We start from the raw sequence: 12,412 nt of genomic DNA, 5'->3' as shown, positions 1-12,412 counted from the left end.
TAAAAGTTTGCCTAGATAATTTCATATACATTCCTTCCCTGCTACCATGTTGTGATAGATTATCTGCAAAAAATGGCTGCCAGCAGTTCCCCCAACCCTTCTGCTACATGACTTTGTCCCTCCTTCCAAGAAGAGAAAGAGCCCTTTTCCTTGAATCTGGCTTGTCCTGTTGCTTGTTTGGATCAGGAGAGTGTGACAGAAGTAAAACTTTGTGATTTCCAGCCCTATGCTTTAGAAAGCTTGGCAGCTTTCCTTTTCTATTTTTTTTATTTTTTTGCCTTCTTGGCATCCATCCAGCTTCCATGTAAGGAAGCTCCAGCTAGATGACTGAAAAGGAAAAGAGAATTATCCAGCCAGCACTCAGCTCTATTAGGCACTGCAGCTGAGATGCCAGACATGTGAGCATAGTTCTCTTGGATACTCCAGCCACAGTTGACTACCCAGGTTTACATAGCTACACAGGAAACCCCAAATGCAATTTCATTCAGCAAATGAACCACACTGCTGAACTCATCCACAGAATTCTGAGAAATAATAAATTTTTGTTGTTTTAAGCCATTATGTCTTACGGTAGTTTGTTATACAGCAATTAATACCTGATATACATGTTCCGCTTACATAGTAGATAATAGAAATTTTTAAAGCCACAACACTTGGAAGAATTATAAAGAAATATGCTTATTAACTGGAGGGCTGAATATATGCTGAGAACTTTTAAATTTACATAGTTCTTACTGAAGATCTCTCTTCTGTATTAAATTCAATCATTCAGACAGTCTCCAACTTACCATGGTTCAACTTACAACATTCAGTATGCTCCTGGATTTATAATGAGGTTATGTCCACATAAGCCCATTATAAGTAAAAAATGCACATTTGACTTAACAGCATTTTCAGTTTATGATGGGCCTATTAAGATGTAGCCCACTGTAAGTTAAGGAGCACCTATTTGTTTAGGGCTAGTGGGGAATGTGAGAAGTTGGGGATGTAATTCCAAGAAACTTGCATTATATTTGGGAATGCTACAGTATATATTACAAAAAAACAATTAGCAAACACATAACAATTTATAACAGTGCACTAAACATATATTTGAGACTCACATTATTTTAGTATCAATAATAAAATTCTGTGGATGCCTGGAAGGTGCTCAGTAACTGTATCCCAGAATTAGAGGACAGTTCAATAAAAAAGTACAGGCATACCTTATTGTATTGCTCTTCACTTTGTTGTGCTTTGCAGGTAGAGAGATTTTGCTTTGTTTTGTCTTGTTTACAAATAATGGCTTGTGGTAACCCTGCATTGAGCAACTGTATCAGCACCATTTTCCCAACGACATGTGCTCACTTCATATCTCTGTGTCAGATAACGTTAGCATTTTTTTAGCAATAAATTGTTTTTAAATTAAGGTATGTATATTGGATTTTTAAAAATAATGCGCCTGTACACTTAATAGACTATAGTATAAACATAAATTTTGTATATACTGGCAACCAAAAAATTTGTGTGACTCACTTTATTGTAATATTTGTATTCTTGTAGTGGTCTGGAACCAACTCCAAGGTATGCCTGTATAATTTAAACCTGGATAAATGAGGGGGTAAAAAAAAGTATACAATGGTTGAATCATGGTCTTTAAATTTTCTATATAAAAATGAAACAGTCCTATTGACAAATACATTCTAGAAAGTCTCAGAAGTCCTTTATACAGAAGATAATTTTAGATAGGCCTTTTAAAATTATTTTTGTTATGGCACACATAATTTCACTAAATTAGTAAATTGTAAGGACACAAAATATTGTAAAATATATGCTATAGAAATATAAATAGTAGAATTTCAGAGTCAGGTAAGAATTGTGAAGATGTAGTGTAAAGCCAAAAATGACAACATAGGACACTTGAAAAGTGTACAAAAAGTAGAATCTGGGAAATAAATGTAAAGGATTTGTTGTACATACTGATCATCTTTAGCCCTCTCATCCACACCCTAGTTATAATAGGTTTTGTTTGGAAAATATTTTCTAAGTAATTTCTATTGATAATGTGAAACCTCAGAATTAAAATTTTCCAATAATAGTCCAATAAAATGAGTTGAATGGTTAAGAATAAGATGTAAGAAAGAACAAAATTATACTTGTTTTTATAATATTCTGTATGCATATTTCTGTAAAAAAAATTCTGCCCTTACATATAATGTTTTAAATGTACTGGAAAATAAACCCATTTTTTAGAACAGAAAATTCATTTTGTAGGCAACTTCTCAAAACTCCATTTATCTATGTTATCATTTTGCTACCTCTTTTTATGAAAACTCAAGAGAGAAGAACACAATTCAGATATACTGGTAATGTGAGACCTCAGAATAACACCCATTTTAAATGGAAGTTCCAACCAAAAATCATGGCTGAATGTTCAAATATTCTCAGAAAGACAAAAGACTAGTTTAATAATGGTATAATACCACCTTCCTACCAGCATATAGGTCGGCCTGGGTACACAGTTAGCATTCAATTAAGTCATTAAATAAATCTGTCCCATGTGTAACTGACTGGGGCCAGTGTCACAGGCAGAAAAAGAACTTACCAAGATAGTTGTAGGCACAGAAAGGCAGATTATTAAAGAAAGTACAAACACCTTGCAAGGGTGCAATGGGTAGCACAGCAATGAAGGGGCTCTCTGCCAAAAGGCAGAAGCTGGAGGGAAGTTTTATAGGTTTATACTAGAAGGGCTATGTGCAGATGATGTGTGCAGATAAGGTCCTGCTGCTGGGGCTACATGTGGAGAGAGGTATATGGGAACAGGGAGTCATGCCAGTGGGTTGTCTGTGATTAGCTGTGTCTCAGAACAATTGTCTCCCTGACCTAGGACCCCTTCCTTGTTGTTGCTTACTTATCTAATTAGAACTCGACAGGATGAATGTCAATGCATACAAGCTTTCTCAAGGATAGCCTTGGATAGAAGAGAAAAAAAGAAAATATAGGGCTTTTTCTCAATCCATTGCAGTTATATCTTCATTGAACATTCTTTCATCTATTCATTCAAGAATGAAGTTAAAAGGCCAATATTAAAAAAGTTAGAGTAACCTAAAATTAGAATAAAGGGATATTCTTTGAGTACTTATACCTTGGTGGGGAAAAACAGACAATAAACACATGAATACATGCATAAGAATGCTAGATGACTGTGAGAATGCTGAAGAAAACTAAAGCTGAGTCAGAAGAGTGGTGGGCAGGAACAGTATTTAGGTGAGGTCATCAGAAAAAGTCCCTCTGAGAAGAATACATCTAAGCAGAGACATGAGGGAGAGAGCATTCCAGAGAAAGAGAACAATTAGCACAAAAGTTCTGAGTCAGAAAGGGAGGTTGGTATTAAGACGTGATTATCAGATTTTTAAAAAAATAATATAATTAAATGGAGAAATAGAATAAGTAAAAAAAAAAAAACAAAAAATAAAAGTCACAATTATTGGAGCTGGTTTTATGTGTGTAGAGTATGTGAGCACCTTCCTCACTTTAGGTAGGGGTTTGAGTTCTGTTTTAAGAAGGTGAGATGGTCTTCCTGGGCAAACACATTAAAGACACAGAATTCCTAACCCATTAGCTTCAGACCCCAGGGAGAATTGTGTTAAATCCAGTCAGCAATTATCTGTAATACTGGATAACAATCTCTACCTGAGAGTGAGTTTTGAAAGGGCAAAGCACAGTCACTGTCAGAGAAGGGTCCTTCAGGTACATATTGAATTGCCTGGGGAAAGACCTTCTGACATCTCTGTTTGCTTTTGAAAGCACTGGCTTTGTGCTTTGTAATCAGGAAAAAAAAAATGGTTTGTCTAAATCGATCTCCTCTCTGTAATTTCAACATATATCCACACTGTTTCCGTCTAGAAATGCACTTTATGAGACAGAAGACTTCTCAGTTGTCACTATAAAAATCTTCAGAAACTTGGGGCACATATTGAGAAAATTATGAATAAGTAGTAAAAATTAAGAGAGTTTGAATCATCAATTACCATTTGTTGCACCTTCTTGATTTTTGTAGGAAAAGCTGAGAAACTAACAAATATGCTTCCTTGGGGCATGTGCAGCCCTGCAGAATAAAGCATGCTCTACTCTGGGCATCTCCCAGGGGCACCATGGTATATATCTGAGCCACAAAAAGTATAGATGGATAATCAATAGCATAAATGAGCCTTAATAAGATTTTGCTTTATTTGGGTATACATTCAACTCTAACCTTTGAAATAATAGCTTTCATGCACAGTTAATTTAATAAGGTCAATTGAATAGAAACGACTTATGGGTCTGTGCTGCTAAACCTTCCCTTTTTGGGCAAGGGGATCACATGCCTCTGAGAAACTGAAAAAAAGCAATGGACGCTTTCCTCCAGGAAAATGCTTAAACATATATAAAACTGCATTAAGTATGGAGGAGTTCATGGATCTCTTAGATTAGTGAAGCCCCCTGTCCTAGAGACAATGGAAGACAAAGAGTGTAACAACAATAACACCTCAGGTCTATACGGCACTAGGAAAAGAGTCCTAGTTTTACACCAAAGCAGGGCATGTTAACACAATGGCTATTTTCTTTAACATTTAAAAAACGTTAATTGTGGTAAAATACACATAACAAAAAATGTACCATCTTCACCATTTTTTAGTGTACAGCTTAGTAGTGTTGTAGTGTTAAACATTTTCACATTATGCAACCAATCTCCAGAATGCTTTTTATCAAACAATCTCCAGAATGCTTTTTATCTTTTTATCTATCAACCAATATCCAGAATGCTTTTTAACTGAAATGCTATACCCACTAAACAACTCCCCATTCTTCTACTCCTTAGCCCTTGCCAGTCACCATTTTACCTTCTGTCTCTATGCATCAGACTACTCTAGATACCTCATGTAAGTAGAATCATATAGCACTTTGTCTTTTTGTGATGGGCTTATTTCACTTAGCATACTATCCTGAGGGTTATTCCATTGTATGAATCACATTTTACTTACCTATTCATCCACTGATGGACACTGGGTTTCCTCTACTTCTTGGCTGTTATAAACAATGTTGCTGTAAGTATGGCTGTACAGATATCTCTTTGATATCCTGCTTTCAATTCTTTTGGATAATATACCTACAAGTGGAATGATACAACAGTTTTGGTGCATCCATTTTGATGGGCCCATTAGATGCCAAGGAACATTATGACTAAGCAATTGTGAGTCAGGATCTTTGTCAAAAGGGCCAACCAAAACGTGAAATCTGTGTTTTATTACAAAGTTATACACACGATAGACATTCCTGATCCTTATTCTATATTTACTCTCTCCTCTACTATGCAGATTTCACTTTCTACTTTATTCATGTCAGTATTTTTAAAACTTTTATAAGAATGAACTAATTTTATAATAAAAAGATAATAAAGCTTTTTTAAATCTGTTAGAAGTAAGTTCCAATATAGTCATTCTAAGCTGAGTGATTGCTCAGTCTTAGAGATGTCATGAACACCTTGAATAAATGGTCTATATCTCATGTTAATTAGTTTCAAAGAGATATCTGTACAGCCATACTTATAGAAACATCATTTATAACAGCCAAGAGGTGGAAGAAGCCTAAGTATCCATTATATATGTATGTATATGTGTGTGTGTATATATATATATGTGTGTGTGTGTACATATACACACACATATAAATTCCTGTTCATATATATACACATACACATGCATACACATATGCACACATACATAAAAAGAACAGTTAGGAATTTAAGACTCTGTACAGTATGGCACTGAAAATAAGGACATATAAATTTCTCCTCATCCTTCCCCTGAACATCCAACATAACACTGATCAATAAAACTGAATGTAACCAAAACACCTTCAAAAGAGCAGAGATGTCTATCCCCTCAATTATCAAATGGAAAGGGAAATATTTTTGAGTAAGTGTAATTATTCATTGAATATAAACAAGTAGAAATATCATAATTTTAAAGGTAAAACTAATTAACATGAGATGTAGACCATTTATTCAAGGTGTTCATGATGTCTCTAAGAATGAGTAATCACTCAGCTTAGAATGCAAAAGGTCCTTTATGAGCAGAGAACAAGGTTAGCACATGAATCCCTGTCATGGGTTCTTTGCCTGCCAGATGGTGCTTATACCCTACCTATCCCAACTCCTGATCCCACCTTGACCCAACTCCATCATAGGGGAGATGAGGCCCTAGGATGAAGAAAGGACATCCATTTGTTTATTTCCTGGTCATCAGAACAGCTGGAATTTTGATGCTTTGTTCTGGGGCCACATTAATATAGTGGCATCAATAGATACCTGAGTTGCAAGAACTCTTAACAACACAGCCGCATCAAAATTGTCTCAAAAACCATGTTCCCATCTGAATTATCACAAGTCAGACACAATAACTTGGTCTATGTCATCTCGAGCCAGTGTGGATTCAGGGCATCAGAAACCAGTTTCAAAACATATGTGCTATGGAAGTGTCCTTGACAATTACTTTACAGCTCTGCCTGTGCATACGTACTGGAAGATTCAATCTCCTTAGCAGCCTAGAATTTCAGCTAGAATTTCAATCTCCTTAGCAGCCTAGAATTTGCTTATAGCTGTTCTCAAGCACCATGGACCATTTACAAAGTGTATAGGGGTGATCTCTCCTTGTAGATTCAAAATGTTTTCAGAACAGGGACTAGATCTACTATTTATTTTCCATCCCCCCTAGAGCTTAGTATAATGCTTTACATGACAGAGAAATTTGATAATTTTCAGACAATCTCCTCAAGAAACATTAGAGAGCCGTTTACCAGAATGGCATTAAAAAAACAAGTATGGGTAAATGAGCACCCTGAGATTACGGCATTAGCTAGATACATGTCTCTGCACAATGTAAGGACCAGATCCAATGGCAAATCATTGAGAACTAAGGTGAAAGAAATAGATTATTTAACCAACATCTAAGTTTTCAATTTCTGTCTTTGTGCCAATGATCCCCAATTTATATTTGCAGCCCAGACTGCTCTTCACAGCTACCATCTACTTATTAGGTGTTGTTAACCTGGATGTCTCAGAAGTCCCTTATACTCAAAAATTTGCCAAAGCTCAGCTCATTTGGCCTCTAAAATATCAGCTCTGTAAAAGCTGGGCTTTTGTTCCATTCACTGCTGGATCCTGAAGGCCTAGAGCAGTGTCTGGAAGACAGCAGGTGCTCAATAAAGAGTGTTTGAATGAATTAATGATGGATAAATGAATGAAGGGACCTCCCCAAAAGACAGTCTTCTATTAAAGCCATGTATGTTGTCAGAGAGTTCTCTAGCACTTGACAGTTAAGACCAAACCCTATACCTTTTCCTATTACTTCATCCTTCCAGCCTCCTCTTTTTGATAAAATCACCCTCTCTGATGCCTCATTCCTGGGAGCCCCTAAATATGCTCATAATCTACTGCAGGTTGAATATTTCTTATCCAAAATTCTTGGAACAAGAAGTGTTTTGGATTTCCGATATTTTTCAGATTTTGGAATATTTTCATATGCATAATGAGATATCTCAAGAATTGGACTCAAGTCTAAACATGAAATTCAATTATGTTTCATATACACATTATACACATAGCTTAGAAGTGATTTTACATGATATTTTAAATAATTTTGTGCATGAAGCAAAATTTTAACCATGTTTTGACTGCTATCTGTCACATGGGGTCAGGTGGGGAATTTTTCACTTGTGGCATCTTGTCAGTGTTCAAAAAGTTTCAAATTTTGGATTTTCAAATTAGGGATGCTCAAACTATATCATACAACAAAATGCTCCTTTATTATACAAGGTCCTCTATAAATCTGTTCACAGTCTCACTTTGCCAGCCTCACTTACACTTTATACTATTACAGTCTTGAATGCCTTAGAGTTCCCAACTCACACCTCACTCTTTCACTCCTCTGTACCTTTCTCAGGCAAGGAATGACTTACAGAAATGTCCTCCCCTACCCTGGAGAAGCCCTCTCTTGGTTTTCTCCTCTTTACCCTTTAATTCCCAGTGCAACTGTTGTCTCCTCTATGAAGTCTTTCCCTGGGCATCCCCTCTCCCAGTCTGCCAGGCAATATGTTCCTCTTCTATGCTCTCACAATACACTATGCAAGGACTCTTTTCAAACTTTTTTATATCTTGGTGCACATAAAAAATGGTTGAGGGTAGACAAGTCTGTGCATGGCCACAAGCAACTGGCCTGGGTCTCTGGCATCCACAAACCTTGTGCAGCAACATCTGGGTACTTTTGTAACCCATTCATTACATAGCAGCATGGCATGTCAAGCTGGTTGGTAGCTCTGTTCTTTCTATGCCTCAGTCTTAATCACTACATTCACTCCATTGTATTATGCTTATTCATGTTTGTGTTTTCCCCTTACTGGACCTATAAACTCCTTAAGGGCAAGAAACTTATATTCTTATTTTTCATGTTTTAAATGACCATACAATAAAATGGACTTTTGAGGATGCACAGTCCCATAAATTTTGTCACATGTATATGTTTGTGCAATCATGACTAAAATCAAGATACAGAATATTTCCATCAGTCAGGGTGCTGACACAACCTCCTCCAACTCCTAACCCTTAGCACCCACTGATCTTTTCTCTGTCACTATAGCTTTGTGTCTTTGAAAATGTCTTATAAGTGGAATTAAACAGCATGTAACCTTTGAAACTGGCTTCACTTGGCCAATGCCTTTGGCAAATCCAATTTGTTGTATGTATCAATAATTTGTTTCTTTTTATTACTGAGTAGTATTCCATTGTCAGAATTTAACATAGTTTGCTTATCCATTCAACCACTGAAATGTATTTGGGTTGTTTACAGTCTGGGGCAATTTTGATAGATTTGTTGTAAACATTCATGAGAGGGTTTTGTGGGAATGTAAATTTTTATTCTTCTAGAGTAATGACCCAGGGATGGGATTATATAGGCATTATGGCAAATGTACGTTAGTTTTCTGAGAAACTGCCAAACTATCTCCAAAGTGATTGTACTATTTTGCCAGTAGATTGTACTGGTGAAGAATGAGAGTTCCAGTTGTTCCACATCTTTGTCAGCATTTGGCATTGCCAGCATTTTTATTTTAGCCATTCTCATAGGTGTGCTATGGTATCTCATCGTAGCTTTGTATTTATCTTTTTACTCCAGCATTTTGCAGTGTGGTAGTTTCTCAGCAAATATTTGCTGAACTGAAATACACTCATCTCATTGTTTTGTCTCATTTAATAAACCCACTAATAATAAATTCAAGGCCAGGCACAGTGGATGATGCCTGTAATCCCAGCACTTTGGGAGGCCAAGATGGGCAGATCCCTTGAGGTCAGGAGTTCAAGACCAGCCTGGCCAACATGGTGAAATGCTGTCTCTACTAAAAATATAAAGATTAGCCAGCTGTGGTGGTGTGCTCCTGCAATTCCACCCTACTTGGGAGGCTGAAGCACAAGAATCACTTGAAACTGGGAGGCAGAGGTTACAGTGAACCAATTGCAACACTTCCAGCCTGAGTAATGGAGTGAGACTCTGTCTCTAAATAAATAAATTCAATTTTCACTATACTTTCTACTAAGCTTTGTGTTAGGGGAAAAAATACACAGGATGGAAGTATTAAATTCTCTTTCATCTTGCTGTACTCACTCCTTTTTCTCAAGTCCTAAATGAATCATTCTTTCTATTAGGATATATAGGAATATAGTATATAATTTTCACTCAACAAACTGAAATTGAAGACATGCAAACAAGAGCTTTTGAAAGTCTCTATTCTCACTGCTAATAGTACTAACCATAAGAATCACTCGCCATCAACAACTAGATAATTGGATGTGCCAGGCACTGTGTTAGGAGAAATTCCTATAGTAACTCACTTATTCCCACAACCCAATGAAGTAAGTATTACTGTCATTTTAGAGATGTGGGAATCGAGGTTTAATGAAGATGACAAAATTACCCAAAGTTATATAGCCAGTAAGTGAAGGCTCTAGGGTGCATATGAGATCAAACTGGTTTCAGAAAACACAGTCATAATGATTCCCTGTACCTGCTTTACTGAGCAAAGGAACTAGCTGCTCCTTAATCAACAGCAAAACAACAAAAACAATCTCAAGTCACTTTAATTTTGAAGAGTTATAAAACTTTACAAAAGCAAACCTCTCTCTTTACTTGAGTCTTACGATTATAGCTCCTTCAAATCAGCCATGACGCATACAGATGGAGGAGCATGGAGACTCCCAGTCTGGGAAACCTCAATTGCTCTATTGGAAGACAGACGAGAAATGTTAGATCTTATTCTCATGAAGCTAACAGCATGAGTAGGACTTAGCTGAGCAAACTGGACTAGCATCATTTGTGGCTCTATGAGAATTATCCCTCCCCATTGAATCTTGGAACTACATTTACATAGTTCTATACTTGGAAGTGTCCTCCACTGGAGACCTAAGCTGAAATTATAATAATAATTGTTCCTTATGATGTTGACTCTAAAAATAAAATAGGACTTCATATAGAATATAATATACTAACCTGGATAATCTAATGACTATCAAATGATTAAGTGCATCCAGGGATAACAAAAACTTCAGTCTTTGGAGATATATATAGCACTAATTCTAATAGAACAAATCACATCCAGACCTTTTGCTAGATACATGCTATGACCAACAGACTACCAAACTGGAATTCAGTGGTTTGACCTAGTATTTTCATTTAAAATATTTCTTACCTCTTTTACTACTTACTTCCTCACAAACCCATAAACAATATGCTTTAGTGAGCTTGGAGCTGAATCTATTTCTTTGAATGTTATTGATTAGGAAAGACAGGAGGCACAAATCCCAGAATCCTATGCCTTAAGTGATGACTTTCCAAAGCCCAAATATTCAATCATTTCACCCTTCAAGTAAGAAATCAGGAGAGAAATGTAGGTGCTAAAAAGGAAAGCCATCCAATGATATTACGTTGTAAGCCAACAGCTTTTAGAGATCATAGTAGCTAGTTCCAAATGTCAGACTCTTGTGTGTTTGAATCTCATAGAATAACATCAATTTCTAAATTTTCCTTACAGTGAACTGTATAACAAAAAGAGGTTTCATTTGCACTCATCTCAACAGTTTTCTAGACAAATAGTGCCACCAAGTAATTATTGCGATGAAAAATTATGGTAACTCAAAAACATTTGGCTCAAAATCTCAAGTAGCAAAAATCTAGAGCAATGAATTTTACCAATTTGGAGGGCTTCTCTTAGCCTGTGGCAGTTCCTCTATATTTGGGTCTGCACATAATGTTTATATTGCCCTGCTTAAACACTCAATAATCATAGAATCTACTGAAAGAATATGATCTAAACAAATTTATAAGCAGCTTATAATATGCAGTGCCAGTGATTAATGAGAAAGCATTAAATAGCAGAATGACTGGAAATTTTCCAATCAGCATTCCAAAGTGTGCACATTACTGATGAATTTCTCATATTTCAAAGCGAGACAACCCCAAGAAAAGAATTACATATTTATATCAATCATAAGTCGCTCAGCAGTAGTCTGAACTTTCTGTACAACTGTGATGTTTCTCAAGGGAGAAAAACTCATTTATCAAGACCACTGAACATAAAGAAACAATTAAATACAAACCAATTTGCATAGCCAACATAGTATTTTCTGTTGCAAAATCAAAACTTTTCATCCTGACAGATATATTTGTCACCGAGAAGATAGCATTTTTAAAAGAAAATAAACACAGCACACAATTCAATTCCCTTGCAAAAAGTGCATCCAAAAGTTTACTGTGAATAATAGCCTATTATAATGCCATAGAAATGAACAAGCAGCTAAAATCAGTTTCTCTTTTCCCAAAAGTGTCTGTGGACATTTATTCCTACAGAAATAAATGACCAAAGTAGTATACGTCTTTGTCCTTCTGTTTTACAGGATAGTCCTGCCTTGCCTCCAAAATTATTTTTTAAATTTTTGAATTGCCTGAACAAAACTCAGAAGGACTTAATCATTTTTCTCCAAAGGCATCGTTCTTGTGTAATTTTGAGACATAGCTTTCAATTCTTGTCTAAATAAATTCATCCTACTGAAAAGCACAAGCTCATCTCAGAAAGCAACAATAAGACCCCTGATAGTTTTTCCTTGAAGACCATTACTCACTGGCAAATATGTTCTCCTTCATCCTCAGCCGTCCTGCTGAAGCCCCAGGGACTGGAGAAGGTCTGCCAATTTTCTCCTTCAAGGTCCTCCTCCATGGTAGGAAGCCAAAACAGCCCACCTTTTCCTAAGGATGGAAAGAAAGAACCTCTTCTTTATTCTTTTGTAAGAAGAGTGATTGTATCATAACAAACAACTGCTATCCAAGAAGAGTGAGAGAGGAAGGAGAGG

The 12,412-nt window shown here is 36.2% G+C and overlaps 1 protein-coding gene across 2 annotated transcripts in view; it reads right to left on the bottom strand.

Moving 5' to 3' along the window:
* FRMPD4 (FERM and PDZ domain containing 4) overlaps positions 1 to 12,412 on the bottom strand; it is a 915,426-nt gene that overhangs the window by 843,046 nt on the left and 59,968 nt on the right. For both annotated transcript variants that reach the window (XM_074391531.1, XM_074391527.1), the window contains exon 3: positions 12,185 to 12,308. In XM_074391531.1, the coding sequence (XP_074247632.1) occupies positions 12,185 to 12,308 (124 nt within the window). The remainder of the gene's footprint in view (positions 1 to 12,184; positions 12,309 to 12,412) is intronic.

This window comes from Saimiri boliviensis, chromosome X (genome assembly GCF_048565385.1).
Source record: "Saimiri boliviensis isolate mSaiBol1 chromosome X, mSaiBol1.pri, whole genome shotgun sequence".
Lineage (NCBI taxonomy): Eukaryota > Metazoa > Chordata > Mammalia > Primates > Cebidae > Saimiri > Saimiri boliviensis.
This window is presented reverse-complemented; position numbering and strand designations above follow the sequence as displayed.